Source organism: Xyrauchen texanus, chromosome 1 (genome assembly GCF_025860055.1).
Source record: "Xyrauchen texanus isolate HMW12.3.18 chromosome 1, RBS_HiC_50CHRs, whole genome shotgun sequence".
Classification (NCBI taxonomy): Eukaryota; Metazoa; Chordata; class Actinopteri; order Cypriniformes; family Catostomidae; genus Xyrauchen; species Xyrauchen texanus.
The window spans coordinates 9,550,634-9,571,257 of record NC_068276.1 but is presented as its reverse complement, the minus strand read 5'-3'; the positions used below and the strand labels follow the sequence as shown (position 1 = coordinate 9,571,257).

The window sequence follows — 20,624 nt, the reverse complement described above, 5'->3', positions numbered from 1 at the left end:
TACCGCTGCCGAACTGGGGTATTGGTGGTCTCCTTCAATGCCATTAGCATGTTCGGTGGAACATGGAGAAATCTCAACACAGTTTCAAGTTGGACACTACTTCCTTGTGCAACGAGGCTACACCTGAGAGCAGCAGAGCTACGTCTAGGCATGGCACGCAATGTTGCTGGAAGCAACGCCCAGAAAGATCTCAGAGATTTTTCTACTCCCAATGACATCGTGGTTGAGGGGCGTTCTGTCGTGCGCCTCATCCAATTGGAGTTGAGAGTTCGATCCTTTGGAATTTCACACATTTGTGTAAAGTGAGCAGGACTTCATGGGATTTGTAGTCTGTTTTGGACCTTTGTTTGATTTTGGTTCGGTTGTTATCAGTAAGTTTTATGACTGTGTAGGTCTCAGTAAGGCTTTACGATTGTGTGTAGGCCTGCCTTTGTCTTATATATGAATACATGAGGCCCAACAGGTTATGTAAATTAAATGTATGTAAAACATGTGTATGTAAATTAAATGTATCTTAATAGATTTTAATGAGGCTTTTGTATGTGGTAGTTTTTAATTAAATTATATGAGAAATATTATACTGTTTTAAGTTAATCTATCTTAAATAAATTAGATAAACTGATTATCTAATTTCCTTGGGTACATTTTAACCAATGTATAGGAATAGTAATTAACACTCCGCAAAATATATATTTTTTCAGTGTAGCCTAAGTGTTGGATTTGGCTGTTAATGTGGATTATTATTATTATTGCACTATTGCTGTGCTTCTTTAAATAACTTCTGATAGAAAATATTTTTTTATTGATTTTCAGACATCAAAATATTATGAAAAAGTTTTTGCAAGTAAAGTTATTTGAAAAATATTTTAAGTCATTATTGGAAGTTATCTGATGAGAATTTATCCCATGAAATTCTCATTTCAGTTATGATGTCCATTTTATGCAAATGAGAATCAAACATTTAAAAAAGAATCATCACCCTTACCAAAAATGTTTCATGATTTTACAGTAGTAAAAGTAACCTGTGCTCATATGTCATTGCACTGTATATCTAAGGTCAAGTAAGGGCTTTAGGACCTCCAAGACCAGTGGACCAATTATGAATAATGTTTTCCTCCTGTGTAATATCCAATATTCTGTTAGAATGGTGTTCAATATTAGGAAATAAACTGGATTATAAATATAATGTGCTCATATAAATAAATATGCTCATCAACTTTTAAAAGGAGAGAACCTTTGTTTTTGACATCAAAAACAAAAATAATGTCACATTTATACTTATAAACCATTAACAAAACTATGCAAGTTAAAAGAAAATGTGACCCATGCATGCAGGATTCATTATATTCGGGTTTTGTACATTTGCACTTGATGTTCAGTGGGAAATCTCTGTCCCAAAGGGAAACCAGTTTAACCACAAGAGCTCTAAAGAGATTCTTGTGTCCGGGAGTGACAGCGCATCACACAGTTCTGGGAGCATTATGTTGTGCTAAGGATCTCTAACATATTTTTTAAAAGTGCCAATAAACCTGCTCTTCTGGAGGGTTTCAAGTTTGTATTCAATTATTTGTGTTGATAATTTTCACCTAGGCGATGACATCCACTTGTCTCACCACCTGCAGATTATTAATAATTAAATCTCCACCTCTATATTCCTGTGATTGCTGCACCTTTGGTTATGGTGATTTTCCTCCCCCGACTTCTCGTGAGGTGACTTTTGGAGTGGTTGCGTTTTAAATCAACAACTTCTTTTATGGGATTTTTGACCACATGCTGCTGGAACACAATATGGAAAATGAGAATGTGAGCTGAAAGTGTTTTAATGGGCACACCATCCTGGTAGCATATATTCAAAAGCAACCAACATTATTATACGATTATTAAGATCTAACAATTTGCTTTGCAAACTTTTTGCAGGCTTTGGATTTTCAACTGTATTTCATGATCTCATATTGTCAAGCTTCGATTGTGATGAAGTTCCAACATAAATAAGTCTGCACAACCTTTGTTAAACGTTCCATCAATATATGATTTTTTTTTTTTTTTGTCCAGAAATTTTTAAATTACCAGTTGTACACACACATAATAACAAAAGGACAGGCATTGCTTACCTTACAATATTTAAGAGAGCAAAGGTCTCGGTGCTTCCCCTCATTTAACAGACCAAGGGATAACCAGAAAGCTAGACAATGATTGAATACGAAGCATGCACCATTTCCTCAAGCAGCTATGCATGAGTGCCTTGGTTAAAGCTGACACATGGCTCCAAAGTGTTCATTGATTTGGGCAACTTTAACAGGAGTCATCCCTTTAAACACAGCACTGAAAAACGAGCGAGAGGTGTAGTAACAGTCAAAGATGTCTATTTAGCACATTTACATTGGCAAACAAATTAAAAAAGCACAATATCAATAGCAGTATTGATATTCTCTGTAATTAATGTCATCAAAATCAGAAAGAACTCCCATTGTCAAACTTCACAACTAATGCCATATGAAACATAATCTGAGATATATTAATTTAATTGTGGGATCTCGCATACTAGTAGACTCTCAAACATTATATACAGTATATTTATTTCCTTGATTAAGATTTGCAAAGCATTTCTTTTGTATTTTACAACAATAAAAATTGTTAAATAAAAAATAAAAAAAGTGCCACAGCTGTCATCTGTCACCTTAAGCATAAGATTTCATGCTGATATTGGCACCTTGTGGTACCGCATGCTAATTGTAATTTTTTTTAATTTTTTTTATATGCAACCAATAACTTACAAACAAGGAAGTCTTAAATAATGCTTAAACTAAAACTCTTCTAACTAAATTCAGCTGACTCGATACATGTGTTAACGGACTATGATAATGGCCTACTCAGACAACTGGAAAAAAAAAAAGTCTCATTTGGAAGGCTGCGTCCTCCGGAGGTCACATTTCCCGGCCTCATATGTCATCGAGGCTGTCTCGTCTCAAAAAAGTGAGTAGGACACTTCGAATGCAGTCACTGAATGCGACCTTCTTTCATGGGAATTCGGAGAAAAAAAGATTTTAAAGTCCGTACATTTTCAGATACAAAAGAAAACAATATTCTGAACATTTTGGTGTACAGCATCTTCGAAATTCAGTGGAAACAAAGTTTTCAAAGCTTTAATTCAACCGATTTAAGAATGTAATGGCTGGTGATTACACCAATTGCAATTTAGTGTTTCTCCTCAAAGGTCTGTAAACAGACATTTAACCACATATCAGCTTGAACCGCACATCACAGGACAAAGGAGACAATTCCCCCTTAAAAAAAAATTTTTTTAGTAATCAAAAATGATTGTCATGGGAATTCATTTATCAAAAGTGGAGGGAACCCTGATTATGTTATTGCACTAATATGCTAAGCGCCAGATGTAATTTATGTCTAGTGACGCCCCTGTATTTAATAATCCCCTTAACACAAACCAATAGAATCATTCAATGCCAATACTTCTGCCTTTTTCAGTGACATAGTATTATTTTATTTTTAGGACACAGTCTCCTAAGAGCATTGTAGTTAATCTGTGATTTAATACTTGTCTTTGCAATTCAATTATACTATAAGAGCCTTTTAAGATACAAGATATTTGTGCCTTCACTGGATTCAAGATTAAGAGAATTGCCATATTTGAGTCTCAAGTCTCAATAGACCATCTGTCTCAAAGTACAAACTATTTCCTGCTATTTGAAATGCTATTTCAAATGACGTTTATAAAAAATATTGTTTAAGATACATTTTGTCAAAGATCTCTTCCATTTATAGAACTGACCTAGAAATATTTAATACAAATACACCCCGTTGTCCAGAGCACCTCTTCCTCTGCCTTCTCCCATCTTAACAAATTTTTTTTTTCCCTAGCAAACTGATAAAAACCTGCACAGACTGGCTCTCAAAAGCATTTCAGTCAGACAATCTGATTGGAACTTGCAATTTTCAAATGTGCAATTTTCAAAAGTGTTTAGTGAAAACTGATTCACTGTCAGCAAGATTGCACAAACTTATGAAGTAGGATTCAGTTTAATATAGTGTTGTCACGGTACCAAAATTTCAGTAGTCGGGACCAATACCAGTGAAATTTCACGGTACTCGATACCATTTTCGGTACCAAAATAAAACACAAAAACAGGTTACTGAACAACACTCTTTTAATAACAAAGTTAACAAAACATTAGCAGCAGAACTAAGAACAAAAATATGCCATTGAGCAACACTTTAAATATATAATTTTTTTATTATAGCAAAACTGAACAATGTATGCTTAAAGTATTTTTGAACACTTATATAAGATTTGCTTCAACTTTTGCAACTTTTAATTTAAGTTTTTATCAAGTACTAAAAAACAAAACCTAAATAAACAAGCATACAATAGAATGAATAAAAAAACATTTCCAAACTAATGTGCAAAGTGCTCTCTTATTAATAAAGCTGCATATTGGCATTTTTCTTCACGATAAGAAATGCACAGTGACACATATTATGATTAAATAAGTCACGAGCAGTCGCGTTCTAATCTAGATGCATTAAGCGTGTGCGCGCGCGAGGTATGAGTTCCCCGAGGCAGAGTCTCTCTCAGCCGGGTGCAGTTTCAATCTCTCCCCCTTAGATCGGGACATTCGCGCAACTTATAGAAGAGGCACTGACCACACAGAGAAATGCCAGTTTCTGGGAGTTTATAGTTATTAACATGATCTGCTTCTGTATTATTTGAACTTTATTAAAGCAATAATGCATTAAATTGGACTGCATTTAAGATGTAACACCGGGATGTTTCCTTTAAAGAGCTCCGCCTCCGCCTATTCCACAACGGTACATGCTTCTGAATGTACTTTTTTTTTAATCATTCCCTAATACTCTGGGATCTACATAAAATAAACTGTGAAAGTTTAAACTCACCTGCTTTATTTGCTTGAATAAATCCAGGTGTCTGTCTTTCATGTGCTTTATTAAGTTTGATGTGTTTCCTCCTTTCGTCAGAAAATTGCGAAAGCAGCGTTTACAAATAGGTTTTTGCTGATCTGTGATGTTTCCCTTTTCATCAGCCTCAAATTACCTGGCTTTTTCCACTTTTCATTTCGACAAGATTCAGTTGAGGCTCCGCAGCAGCTTTGCTTGCGCAATCTTTTGCTTGTTGTGAACGTTCGAAAGTTCCTGCCTCCGCATGGGAACCGGGTAGACCCTTAAATTCTGGTATCGTAAATAATATTTTGTTTGAGTACCAACTTGGTACCGGTATTTTTGACAACAATAGTTTGATATATGATATGACGATCATGATTCAAAATAATCTCGATTCGATATAATTACACTGAAATGTATTACTGAATTATGACTGAATATATATATATTTTTTTATGTTTGAGCAAAATGCACATTATAATTTATTATCAAAATTAAGTTATTTAATACACAATATAAATGTAATATAAAGTTTAAATAATAATAGTTGCTAATTTACCTTTCTCTATAAGAAAAATCTCAAACAAATAAACCTTCAAAAATAATGGGCTGATCAGGTATAGATCAAGCAATAGAACTGAACAGACTCTGTCCTGAAAAAGTTTGTGAAGGTGTATATTTATTTTTTTAATATTTGTTTGCATCATTATTACAATCACATTATAACTTTTTAAAAAGATAAATATTCTACATTTTATCAATTTGTTTGAAATAATGTGTACAGTTCAAGTAATAACAATGAGTTTACAGTCATTTGTATAACAAGCGCTAAAATGGTACTGTCACTTTAAGAGTTCAACATACATTTCACAGATATTCTGGTAAATTTATTAACGAGAGAGAAGTCTCGGTTTTTAGCACATCCATGCTATTTGTGATTCAAATTTTGTGATAACTTTTTTATCTGACTGTAAAAACAGAGGATATTAAAAGACACATTATTTAATGAAAGTGGAGAGTGTGTATCTCATCTTTGATGGACACACATTACATGGAAGAAATTGTCTGTTTTAATCTCAAGCACTTTTCAACAAAACAAGGCAATTTTCCAGATATTCCAGTGCTAAAAATAAAAAACCCAGTGCTAAAAATGACCTTGTGCGAACGCTGTAAACAGTTAGAAAACAATATTGCAAATTTATCGAGTTTTGCCTCAATATGGTTCTTAATATTTTCAGTTTGTGATATGTAGAAATTAGATATATCATCCCATCCCTATTATAAAGTACTGTTTATCTAACAAAATTACTGTGGGTTTCTTTTAATTTCTTAAAGTCTCTGTCTTCTCTCTTTCAGGTGGATATGTTCTCATTCGGCATGGTTCTGTATGAGCTTTTGTCTGGCCGCAGACCCTGTATGGGTCAGCACCAGCTGCAGATCGCAAAGAAACTGTCTAAAGGACTGCGGCCTGCGCTGGGCAGCCCAGAGGAAGTTCAGTTCCACTGTCTGCAAGCTCTAATGCTGGAGTGCTGGGACACCAAACCAGAGAAAGTACAACACAATTTTTTTCTTAAAGTGGCATTCAGATTGACATTGCTGAGGTCAACAAGAGGCTGTACTGCTGGTTGCTTGTAGGCATACTTACTTAACTGCTGTATCCAACTGTATCAGGAGACAGTGTTGTAGTACTCGAGTCCAGGTCGAGTAACTTTTGCGTTCTGCCTTTTTATGGCTTAAGATCACATGCATGTCACACCATGTACCATTTGCTTATGCACGAATCTCTGCGCTCTCATGCAGATTTCCTTTGCTTTCTATCAAAACTAAACGTGCACTCTCAAATTTCCTTGCTCTCATTCAGAGAGTGCGTGTGACACTCAAAACGTCATGTGTACTCAAAAATCTATTATAATGCAAAATAACTTTGCCTATGTATATTCTTACAATTATTCTGCCTCTGTACACATGGTATATTGAGAGAGAATATCATGTGAATTGCTCCAACACCTGAATTATAATGATTTTAGGTATTTTTATTTTTATCCCTTATTCGCTCCTAGTTGGAATGCCCAGTTCCCACTACTTAGTTGGTCCTCGTGGTGGCGCGGTCACTCACCTCAATCCGGGTGGCGGAGGACAATTCCTAGTTGCCTCTGCTTCTAAGACCATCAATCTGCACATCTTAACACGTGGCTTGTTGTGCATGACACCGCGGAGACTCTCCGCGATCCACGCACAACTTACCATATGCCCCATTGAGAGCAAGAACCACTTAACAGGACCACGATGAGGTTATCCCATGTGACTCTACCCTCCCTAGCAACCGGGCCAATTTGATTGCTTAGGAGACCTGGCTGAAGTCACTCAGCACACCCTGGATTTGAACTCGCAACTCCAGGCCCCAGAATTATAATTAATTTTGAATGCTAAAGGACAATATCTGTAAAAAAAAATAATAAATAAAAACTTCAAATAAATGGCAAGAATACACTTGTTTACAGTGGAAAGTAATTTTTCTGACATCTAATTTCCACAAGACTGGTTCATCCTTGGGAGCAATTTTCAAACACCTGAAGGTACCACGTTGATCTGTGCAAACAATAGTATGCAAGTATAAACACCATGGGATCACGCACCCATCATACCGCTCAGGAAGGAGATGCATTCTGTCTCCTAGAGATGAACGTAGTTTTGTGTGAAAAGTGCAAATCAATGGATTAAACAGGTTGACAAGTATCTATGTCCACAGTAAAACGAGTCCTGTATTCACATAACCTGAAAGGCTGCTCAGCAAGGAAGAATCCACTGCTCCAAAATCACCTTAAAAAAAGCCTTCAGTTACTGTTTGCAAGTGCACATGGGGACTTACTTTTTGAAGAAATGTCCTCTGGTCTAATGAAACAAAAATTGGACTGTTTGGCCATAATGGCCATTGTTATGTTTGGAGAAAAAAGGGTGAGGCTTTCAAGCCGAAGAGCTCCATCCCAACAGGGTCGGCAGCATCGTGTTGTGGGAGTGCTTTGCTGCAGAAGGGACTGGTGCACTTCACAAAATAGATGTTGTTATGAGGAAGGAAAATTATGTGGATATATTGAAGCAACATCTCAAGAAATCAGCCAGGAAGTTCGGTCGCAAATGGGTCTTCTAAATGGACAATGACCCCAAACATACCACCAAAGTTGTGACAACAAAGTCAAGTATTGGAGTGGCCATGACAAAGCCCTGACCTCAATCCAATACAAAATTGTGGGCAGAACTGAAAAAGCGTGTGTGCGCAAGGAGGCCGACAAACCTGACTCTGTTACAACAGTTCTGTCTGGAGGATTGGCCCAAAATTCCAGCAACTTATTGTGAGAAGTTTGTGAAAGGCTACCCAAAAAGTTTGACCCAAGTTAAACAATATAAAGGCCATGCTACCAAATACTAACAAAGTGATTTGTTTTGTTGTTGCTTATTTTATAACATAGACAAGGACTCCTAACTCGGACTTGTATGCAGTTATTGGCGACTCGACTTGGACACAATATGTGTGACTTGGACACCGACTTGAGCAGTGAAGACTCAAAATCTAGTGACTTGACTACAACACTGAAAATTACATGATGAAAATCAGCATTCCCCTTTATAGTCGCATTACATCGCTTGTGCATTTGCACAAGGTTGAACTCAACAAATGGCTGTCAGTGTAAACGTCCCATATTATGTTAATCGTACAAGTTACATAGAATACTTCAAAGAAGACTACAATTACACAGAAGTACAAAGAAAAATACTTGGTTATTTAGCTAGTGGCAGTGTCATTAATTTAGTTTGTAGTTGCTCTTTTATCCAAAGTACCTTGGGTTAAGTGCCTTGTTTCAAGTAAACATTTCCCTATTTACTGTTTTAATACACATTTTTGATCTTACACTGCATGATTCATTGTTGCACATTATTTAAAAGAAAAAGTTTGTCTTTGTTATTTTTATAAAAATATAAAAACTTGCTCCACCTTTGAAACAACTTTCCATTATGGTTGATGTCACAAATAGTTCTTACCTATTCATCCTCTCCATGGTGGATACAAGTCCTGCCCAAATTTATTTCATTTTTTTTTCTTGTTTAATATCTTGTTTCACTCTGAAATATGTAAGAGTACAGAAGTAAAATGAGTTGTTAACTGCATTTTATGTTGTCTCTATGGGCACAGTAGTGATGGGTCAAGCATTGTCCCTTGCAGGGTTTAAACCAGCAGATTACAAACCTGGACCTTTAACCACTAGGCCACACCACCATTTCAACGTTGTTGCTCAGAATGTGCCACTGATCCATCATGTGCACAAATATTATCAGTGCTAAGCCCTAAAATGTTTCTCATTTTTATTTTAATAGAATATAATAATGGTTATTATTACCTTGATGGAAATTAAAATAACTTAACACAGCAACACAAAAATAGTCATATAGGTAAATTTGTACTGGTAGATATTGAGTAAAAGTTTTTAATTATTTCCTCTCCCCTGTTGGATTTAGCGTCCTCTGGCTGCTGCTCTCATGAGACAGATGCAGGAGCCCAGTTTTGCTTGTCTCAGATACCTGATGGCCTGCCAGGAACACAGTCAACTCTTTCTTTCCCCAATGCAGGGCGACAGCGCTGTGTTCTGGGATGGAGACAAAGACGATAGGTACGTTTGTGAAAGTTTTGGGGAATTGCAGAGTTTAATCTTGCAGGATATGAAATTAACAACAACAAACAGCCAAATGTAATTTTGCCAAATCTATTAGTCACTGTCACCGCCGCTCACCGACAACCTGTAAAACATCTCAGATTGCCTATGACAAGAATCTCAGAAACAACTACTCAAGCTCGTTTAAGTAACACAAAGGTGGTCTGAGTTTTGTTCACTTATTATGTGCATTTGTAAACACAGCACTCCAGCATCACTTTATGTTGACATTTGGGTAATTCCTCTGGTAAATCTGGCCATTCCCTGGCCACTGTTGCTGAAAATGTTGATTTCCCACACTTAAAAATACATGCCTTTTTGCATGTGGCTTTTCTTGTCAATTTGTGCTTTCTTAAATTGTACTGTGTGTGTGTTTGTATCATGAACGTTAGTTCGTTTTTGATTGTACAGGTCTGCATACTGTATGTTTACAATTATGTCTCTGGCTCTGTTGCAAAACTTGTTGTCTATTGCCTACGAACAGTAGGCAGCTGCCTTCTCTACATAGGCAGCAACTTTGTGACTCAAAATGTACAAATGTACACACTCTTCGTGTGAAGCACAAAGGAGACTCGGCTCAGGATTTAATAAGGGTATATGCCATATTCATTTTACTGGTAATTATGTCTTCGTCTGCTATCTTGGATAGATTTTTTAATTGAGCTCATTGCAGTGTATTATGGGATTGCATTATGTGCAAAGACTTCCATGTTGCCATAGTATTTGTTCAATTATGCTGCCTACCTTTTTGAACATCCTTCACAATAGCAGTGCCTCTATAATGCCTTAAAATGATGCTTATTTAGGCAGGTCACTAGGTTTTGGAACAGAGCCTGTCTATCCAATAATGAGGCAAAAGGCAAGTAAAAATTTAAGATAAATGTACCAGGTTTGCACTTGGCAGAGATCATCTTCATATGGATAAGCCCCATATCAGCCCATAATCATATTTCTTTCACTCAATTTTAGGGATGCACCGAAATTTCGGCCGCCGAAAATCTTCGGCCAAAAATGGCACTTTCGGTTTTCGGCTGAAAGAGAAAAAAGGCCGAAAATATGAGCCGAAAATATATACCTCCTTGCCCCGCCCCGCCCCTCAGTGCTCTGATGTCAATCTGAATCGATGTAGCCCTTATCACGGCGCTACCAAACAAAGGCCGATCATGTCAGCGGTGTGGGAATTCTTCAAAGTTTCTGATAAGGACATCAAATTTGCGATCTGCAGTGTTTGTTCAGCAGAACTTTCAAGAGATATATATATATATATATATATATATATATATACACACACAGAGTACAACAAGAGATTCTACAGGAATGTGCCCCGATCCACAGCAGTGCCATAACTAGTGCAGCTACAACACAACTTGAGACGTATCTAGCTGAACTACCCGTTGCCAGAAGCGACAATCCCCTTGACTACGGTCGCATAAACAAAGACCGCTTTCCTTTGCTTGCGCGGATTGCACGCAGATATTTATCTGCACCAGCACAGAGAGTGAGAGCCTGTTCAGTGCAGCATCTCATGTTCTTGATGAGCTTTCTGACTGGAGAGACTGTCAGAAAGTTTAGCAACTTTTGTTCTTGAAGAGAAACCTGTCACTTGTACTTAAATAGAAAGCGGTCCAATTTGATGTGTATAGCAATTACATTACACTTGTTCTTCACTTGAGGATACATCTGTCGTTTACAGTTGAGGTTGGATTTAGTTCAGTTACTGCTGTTTTGCACTGTTGTTTTGCACAATAATGTTCACTTAAAGTGTACATACGTTTACATAAACAGAATAGAGCACTGATCTATATATATAATTATATATTATAGTTATATATAGATCAGTGGAATAGAGGCCCTCTGCCGTTCTGTGTTCTGCCTTTTGTTTTAATTAAAATTACTGTTGCATATTTAAACTTTTTGAAAGATGTTAGCTAAGTTCATTACTTGACTCTTGTTTTGCATATAATAGTTTTCTAATTTAACATTATTTGGATAATTGATAATAAAATCTGTAAAATTAGATTTTTACAGAACTGAAAGAAGAATAATATATAATATAGTTTTAATATATTTTTTGTCCAATTTTGGTGTGTTACTTTCAATAAAAGTGTGATTTATTTTATTGGTTTGTAGTTTTTCAATTCAGATTCATTAAATTCATGTAATTAATGAAAAAGTATAAAATTAATAAAATTATGCAAAACATTTTTTTATTTTTTTTTATTTTTTTTAAATAGGTAAAAATTTCAGTTTCGGTTTCGGTTTTCGGCCAAGTGCATCCTGGATTTTCGGTTTCGGTTTCGGCCCAGAATTTTCATTTCGGTGCATCCCTACTCAATTTACCTCATGTATGGTTTTCTCTCGTTTTCCTTATAGCTGTATCACCAGTTGCTCCCCTCCAATCCTCTCGCTCACTCATGTGATCATCCTCATTACAATCATTCAGAAATGAAATTGCCCCGGGATTCACAGCTAACAACTCAGGATAGCTCTTCAGAATATTGACCACTTTGATTTCTACGAGGTGGCTTCAAAAATGGTATCTTTTTTTTAAATGTATCTTTCGTCACAGGTTTCACACATTCTCACTATTGCTTGTCACCATGCCAAATGGAGCAGCTGTAGTCACAGTGAAGGGTATGTTGATACTTCATCATGGCCTAGCAGATGAATGAAGGCTTTAGGTGTGTTCGACTCAATTGGCAAATTTGCCGGTTGCAGTTGGGGGAGGAGTTGAAACGAGCCGTACATGAAGAATGTCTGATATAAGCCTATATTATTTTAATACCAATAAAGGAATCAGTATATTTGAATCTGTTTTAATTGTGAATCTTTTTTAATTTTATGTATAAACATGATATATAAGATTAGGAAATCATGAAAAGAGAATTGTACTGTTTTGAAAAAAAAAGATTTGTGAGAGGTTAGTGGAACTGAAGGTTTCAGATAAAACAGCGTGGTAATGGCGTACTACCATACTACTACCATTGCCATGTGGCAGAAGTAGTGTGTGTAGTATGTCATTCCGATCTTGACCCATTAAATGTTGGCTTCATCAGCGTTGTCATCGTAGAGTCTGGCCAATCGTGAAGAAGCTGTCATCAGAGCTTATGCAGCCGCTTTGAAGCAACTACACCTGCTGAGTGAGGCTGCTGGTCATACTTTGATGGCATACATCATGGTGACTTGGCTGTGGTGCTAGTGAAAGTCAGTCAAAATTAATAATTGCATGCATTGCTTCAAGGCAGACGCTGATTAATCTGCGCAGCTCTGCATGAAGTTGAGGGGTGAATTTCCCTGCCTTTTAATATCCCCCTTCTGGTCATTCATTTTTCATCCCCAGAGGAGACACTTTTCATCCCTGTTTCTGGTGAGACTGAATGGATTTCCCATATCTGACAGTAGATGGTGCGGTATTTAATTTTTTTTTTTACAGATTCTACAGAGTGGAACGAATCAGTGGGCTTATCCATATATTATAGTGATAGTTTGATGACAGCGGCTTCATTGACAAAATCAATCCAGTTCCATAGTTTGCCGCTGTCATTGTCAAATATTAACAGCCAAGGATACATCCTGACTAGCAAACACAGTAACTTTGGCTTGCTCAAGCTGAAAGTATCCTTCGGTTTTATTGCGAACAATTAGCGCAAACAGTCGAATGATCAACCTTAGACAGTATACTTCATTTGACTGTGCGCATACACCAGCGGTAATCACATGCATGCTATGACTGCAATAAGACACTGAGAAAGTAAACTTAAGTCATTTTTCTTTGGATAGTGCTTTTCAAAATACAAATAATTTCAAAGCAGCTTTATAAAACAATTAAGCTGTAATGTCTGTTATGTTTTACATGTCTACTCAAAGTCCTCAGTTAAGCAGTTTCATTGAAAAACATAATCAAAATCATGCCTTAAAGCAGGCTCATGCTGTAAGATCTAAGGTGGGCCAATAGGTCTCTTAAGGTGGTCCGGTCCGTTAGCATTTAACAGAAATTACCATGGTATTAGCCTTTTATTTTATTTGGATATGGTACCATGTTAATATCATGGTATTCTTTAAAGCATCTTGAAGTAATCTGTTTAATATCATGGTACATCAGTCAGACAACATTCAGTAGCTTGATATTTACCAGACGTATTTAATTAATTATTTTATTCTCTGCCGGCCCCTTGAAAATTTGAATTTTGGGAGGCTCTGTAGCACATGCCTTTTCACCTACATTCATCAAACTTTCATATAGATCTCATCAAACTGGACAACTTTCAACCTCATAGTCATAGGCTCTGCCCAACAGGAAGTCTGCCATGATGCATTGTTTGAAAAACGCATGCTCTGAAATTTGAAATACTCCTCCTAGGGGATTTATGTGACCTGCAAATGTGGGCAACATCATGCCAAGACATTGAAGATGCTAAATTGCGAACAGATTTTTGATATTTCAAACGGTGTTGCCATGGCGAGGCGATAAATTAATGGATACATTTATATTTATGTTTTGTATTAGGGGCTGATCACATGGATATGACTATTGTGGGGCACCATCATAGCTCCAACAACTGGCAGCAGGAAGTGTGGAGCTTTTTGCAGACTTTGGAATAGCACTTTTATTTTTATCTGAACTGCTTCAAATGTTTTTATAATAATTTCAAGACAGTACAGATTGAAAATTATGAAGGGATTTGTGATATTTTATCTACTGGCCATGGCAACGCATTAAACACTATTATTCCTTTTTATGTATATTAATATGTTTTTGAGGTACTTGGCATGCTTGAATTTTTATGATCTTTTGCACATGCATCAGAACCATCGGCCATTAGGGCTGTGCAAACGTTCATTCATGGGTGTGTAGAGGGGGCTCTGTAGTGCCAAATAGAAAATGGCCTTGTTCAGGGAACTCTGTAGCACATCCCTTTTCAGCTACAGTCACCAAACTTTGTACATACAGTATGCTGATCTCATAAAGTCAGACAACTTTCACACCACAGACATTAGCTCTGCCCAACAGGAAGTCAGCCATTTTGGATTGTTTGAAAATGGCATGCTCAGGAATTGAAATACTCCTCATAGGGAATTCATGTGACTGGCTCCAAACTTAGGCAACGTCATGCCAAAACATTGAAGATGCTGAATTGTGAACAGATTTTTTGTCTCAAACGGTGTCTCTATGGTGACGTGATAAATTAACAAAAAATAGGAAGAAAGAATTGTCTTCTGTGTGCATCGTGTGATTTACTTCAAAATTGACCTGTATGTTTGGCCTTGAGGGCTGATCACATTGATGTATCTACTGTGGGTCACGGTCGTAGTGCCACCAACTGGAGGGTCTACTTTTATTTGTGTACACTCACAATAACAACAAAATCGTGGCTTTTGTAAAATAAAGAAAATAAAAAGGGTGAGCTTTCAGCAGTCTCTGTGTTCACGAGCATATTTCAGAAACACGTCACAAAAATGAACTGAAACTCCGCGAATATGTATCACACAAACATGAAACATGTCTAAAGAAAGCTTAAAATGTCTACTTTTTAATAAAACAATTCAAATTTAAAACAAATTGCAATGCAATCTGTTTGAAACAAAGCGATGTACAGTTTTTAGTGGCTTAGCTAATTATCTGTAATTTAATCCCACCCACCAGCAGAGCACGCCATTCATACGCTAATGTGCTGAGACGATCAAAGCAATTGGTACACGCCCCCGACAGTGAGGTTATAAACACATTTAATTTTTCTGCGTGTTTGCAAAGATACACAGGCGAGAAAGCTCCAGGATAGTATGGAAGCGTTAACATTTTCCTCAGAAGAAGAGCAGGACTCTGATGAACGTTTGTATTTTGGAGAGTGACTTGTTCCAGCCGAGGATACAATTTCGGATGAGTAAGTCTTCATTAGCAAGTTTTCATTAGCTGACATGCTATTTTATATAAACATGTACATATTTTACTAGTGGGACTGTTTCCAGACTTGCCAGCCAGGATTCAGAGTATTGACATTTGAAATATGTCCTAATCAGTAAGTTTTAGTTACAGTTAAATGCTGTTTTGGCTGAAGCAGGTATTTAAATTGTATGCTGTATAATATAAATATGATATGTAATATGATATAAAAATAATATGAATGTTTAGATTATATTTTATCTAGTGTTTATAATGCCTCATTATCATCAACAAAGCTTGTGCTTGCAAATATGTGTTAGGGTTAAATTAGTAAAATGCACTTTAAATATGCCCATATTAGAAAATCAGCATATTATAATGATTTCTGAAGGATCATGTGACACTGAAGACTGCAGTAATGATGCTGAAAATTCAGCTTTGATCACAAATTGCATTTTACAATATATTTAAATAGAAACTGTTCTTTTAAATTGTAAAAATAGTTCAGAATATCAATGTTGTTTCTGTTTTTTGGATCAAATAAATCCAGTTTTGGTGAGCAGAAGATACTTCTTTTAACGGTAGTGTAGGTCTAAAATTAAGTAAAGTCTTTTGTGGCAGAGTGGAGGGCGGGGTCGGGTCGTGATCCTGCGCGCCCGGTCCCGTATTAGGCTAATTATGCCTCCGTGAGGTTTAAAGGTCGACTGCAGAGGGCTGTGCGGGAGAGAGAGATCGTTAGCGGACATGTCCGTCATGTGTGTTTGTGTTGTCTTTTAAGTTTTCCATTAAACTATGATTTATATCGTCAAGCCGGTTCTTGCCTCCTCCTTTCCCATCCTTAAACTGTTTTACATTGGTGCCGAAACCCGGGAAGGAGGAGGGATACGCCGTAGTAGAGTTCTCGCCACTACCATCCACCCCAACGGAGCAGCTGCGGCCATCTGCCGGGGGACGAGGAGCCCAGCCACCTGAGCGAGGACGATGGCCGCCGACCGCGAGGGAGGAGGGGCTCCTAGCCGACCGCCTGGAGCGAGAGAACTGCTGCCAGGGGCGGAGGAGTCGCCTACCGGCCGCTGAAACGCGGCGGGGTTTAAGACCGCCGACTGCGAGCGGGAGGGGCTCACTGCCGACCGCCTGGAGCGAGAGAACCGCTGCCAGGGGCGGGGAGACCCTTCTAGTCCCCGAGAACGCGGCGGGTGTTCCGTCCGCCAGGGGCTGGAGGACTGCCTCGGATCCGCCCGGAGAGGCACGGCTGTCGTCCGACAAAGGGTGGAGGAGTGGCCGAGGAACAAGCTGCGGCGTATCTGAGAACTGGCGAGTAAGTTTTTTTTTTTTTTGCATCTCTCTCTCCTCTCTCTCTCTCACTGTCGCTCTGCGTTGGCCTTTGCCTCTTTTAAAATTTACAGTTTTTGGGGGGTACTACACTGTTACAGGAAGTACCCCCCATTTTAATTATTTCTGTTTCCCTCCCCTTGTCCCCTCCCTCATCCAGGTAGATGGGGATGACCTGCCGGCAGACAGCGCGGAAGGTGCGCCCTACCCCAGGGAAAGGGGGGGGGGATGTACGTCAGGCCGGGGGCTCCCCAGCCTGAGAGAACGAGGGAGGAATGTGGCAGGGTGGAGGGCGGGGTCGGGTCGTGATCCTGCGCGCCCGGTCCCATATTAGGCTAATTATGCCTCCGTGAGGTTTAAAGGTCGACTGCAGAGGGCTGTGCGGGAGAGAGAGATCGTTAGCGGACATGTCCGTAATGTGTGTTTGTGTTGTCTTTTAAGTTTTCCATTAAACTATGATTTATATCGTCAAGCCGGTTCTCGCCTCCTCCTTTCCCATCCTTTAACTGTTTTACATCTTTATGTAAAGAAAATACATAGTCAGATTACTTCTTTTAACTTAAAACTTGATTTGGATCATGAAGTCTCCTCACATTCATTCTCTATCCCTGATTGATAGGCCCAGGGGAGGGGTCTTTGTCTCTCATGTGTGAATTACAATACATATTCATGATCATTCACGCCTCCTCGCATATTAACTTTCAACACAAAAATTGTCTTACAAAAGTTAAATTACTATATTGTTTTGTATGAATGAGTGATCAGGATGGTTTTCACATAATTTTGTAGCAAAAACTCTAGGCTACAAGATCCAGTTCTCAAAAGTCTTGTGGACAAATGTTTACTATGTGTTATATGACCTTATTTCAGTGACTTAAAATTCAATTTTTTTCAAAAACATGCATAAAAGTTATTTTCTCAAAAATACAAACCTGTATATACATGTTGCTCACATATTATTGTAGCCCAGTTTGTGCTGAATACAGTGTAATCAGACTTTAGCCATTAATATGTTTTTAAGCAACTGAAAAAAGCACAAATGTCAAGGCATGTCAAAACTTCTCCAGGGCCCAAAATACCCTCAGACCCCAGAGGGTTAAATGCTAAATATACAATAATTTTTTTTTTTTAATAATAATAAATTATTATAATAGTCTAAAGACAATCTGGCTGCACGTTAACTTGTCCTATTTGAAACCTAGTTTGTACGAACCATCAGAGTCAGTTATCTATAGGTGTTATCTGTATTGATGTGTGTGTGTGTATATATATATATATATCAGTATACACTCACCTAAAGGATTATTAGGAACACCTGTTAAATTTCTCATTAATGCAAATATCTAATCAACCAATCACATGACAGTTGCTTCAATGCATTTAGGGGTGTGGTCCTGGTCAAGACAATCTCCTGAACTCCAAACTGAATGTCAGAATGGGAAAGAAAGGTGATTTAAGCAATTTTGAGCATGGCATGGTTGTTGGTGCCAGACGGGCCGGTCTGAGTATTTCACAATCTGCTCAGTTACTGGGATTTTCACGCACAACCATTTCTAGGGTTTACAAAGAATGGTGTGAAAAGGGAAAAACATCCAGTATGCGGCAGTCCTGTGGGCGAAAATGCCTTGTTGATGCTAGAGGTCAGAGGAGAATGGGCCGACTGATTCAAGCTGATAGAAGAGCAACTTTGCCTGAAATAACCACTCGTTACAACCGAGGTATGCAGCAAAGCATTTGTGAAGCCACAACACGCACAACCTTGAGGCGGATGGGCTACAACAGCAGAAGACCCCACCGGGTACCACTCATCTCCACTACAAATTGGAAATTGAGGCTACAATTTGCAAGAGCTCACCAAAATTGGACAGTTGAAGACTGGAAAAATGTTGCCTGGTCTGATGAGTCTCGATTTCTGTTGAGACATTCAGATGGTAGAGTCAGAATTTGGCGTAAACAGAATGAGAACATGGATCCATCATGCCTTGTTACCACTATGCAGGCTGGTGGTGGTGGTGTAATGGTGTGGGGGATGTTTTCTTGGCACACTTTAGGCCCCTTAGTGCCAATTGGGCATCGTTTAAATACCACGGCCTACCTGAGCATTGTTTCTGACCTTGTCCATCCCTTTATGGCCACCATGTACCCATCCTCTGATGGCTACTTCCAGCAGGATAATGCACCATGTCACAAAGCTCGAATCATTTCAAATTGGTTTCTTGAACATGACAATGAGTTCACTGTACTAAAATGGCCCCCACAGTCACCAGATCTCAACCCAATAGAGCATCTTTGGGATGTGGTGGAACGGGAGCTTCGTGCCCTGGATGTGCATCCCACAAATCTCCATCAACTGCAAGATGCTATCCTAACCAACATTTCTAAAGAATGCTTTCAGCACCTTGTTGAATCAATGCCACGTAGAATTAAGGCAGTTCTGAAGGCGAAAGGGGGTCAAACACAGTATTAGTATGGTGTTCCTAATAATCCTTTAGGTGAGATATATATATATATATATATCAGTATATATACAGTGGGTACGGAAAGTATTCAGACCCCCTTAAATGTTTCACTCTTTGTTATATTGCAGCCATTTGCTAAAATCATTTAAGTTAATTTTTTTTCCTCATTATTGTACACACAGCACCCCATATTGACAGAAAAACACAGAATTGTTGACATTTTTGCACATTTATTAAAAAAGAAAAACTGAAATATCACATGGTCCTAAGTATTCAGACCCTTTTCTGTGACACTCATATATTTAACTCAGGTGCTGACCATTTCTTCTGATCATCCTTGAGATGGTTCTACACCTTCAATTGAGTCCAGCTGTGTTTGATTATATTGATTGGACTTGATTAGGAAAGCCACACACCTGTCTATATAAGACCTTACAGCTCACAGTGCATGTCAGAGCAAATGAGAATCATGAGATCAAAGGAACTGCCTGAAGAGCTCAGAGACAGAATTGTGGCAAGGCACAGATCTGGCCAAGGTTACAAAAAAATTTCTGCTGCCCTTAAGGTTCATAAGAGCACAGTGGCCTCCATAATCCTTAAATGGAAGACGTTTGGGACAACCAGAACCCTTCCTAGAGCTGGCCGTCCGGCCAAACTGAGCTATCGGGGGAGAAGAGCCTTGGTGAGAGAGGTAAAGAAGAACCCAAAGATCACTGTGGCTGAGCTCCAGAGATGCAGTCGGGAGATGGGAGAAAGTTGTAGTAAGTCAACCATCACTGCAGCCATCCACCAGTCGGGACTTTATGGCAGAGTGGCCCGACGGAAGCCTCTCCTCAGTGCAAGACACATGAAAGAACACCTGAAGGACTCCAAGATGGTGATAAATAAGATTATCTGGTCTGATGAGACCAAGATAGAACTTTTTGGCCTTAATTCTAATGCTGCGTTCACACCGGACGCGAATAGCGCGTCAGGCGCGAGTGATTTCAATGTTAAGTCAATGCAAAGACGCGTTACGAGCGTAAAAAATTCCTGCGGCGCGAATGAGGCGTAGAGCGCGGCGCGGTAGACGCGAATACGCGTCATTCGCGCGTCAAGTTCGCACGAATGGCGCGAATTGAGCGTCTGGCGCGTTACGCGCGAATGGTGCATTTTGTGCATTCACGCGTTTGACGCCCGAGTTGAAAAATCTGAACTTTGGCGTCAATTCGCGCTGCGTTAACCAATCAGGAGCCTAGCTGCCTGCTGTCACTCAGGAGGTAAAGTGACGTAAAGTCCCGCTCGGAATCTTTCATTATTATTGTAATGTAAAGACAACCAACATTAGTG

At 38.6% G+C, this 20,624-nt stretch overlaps 1 protein-coding gene across 1 annotated transcript in view; it reads left to right on the top strand.

The window, feature by feature from the left end:
* The window catches only part of lrrk1 (leucine-rich repeat kinase 1), a 202,344-nt gene that overhangs the window by 144,613 nt on the left and 37,107 nt on the right, over positions 1 to 20,624 (top strand). Inside the window, exons 28-29 of the mRNA XM_052113495.1 lie at positions 6,274 to 6,468; positions 9,430 to 9,581. Of these exons, the coding sequence (XP_051969455.1) occupies positions 6,274 to 6,468; positions 9,430 to 9,581 (347 nt within the window). The remainder of the gene's footprint in view (positions 1 to 6,273; positions 6,469 to 9,429; positions 9,582 to 20,624) is intronic.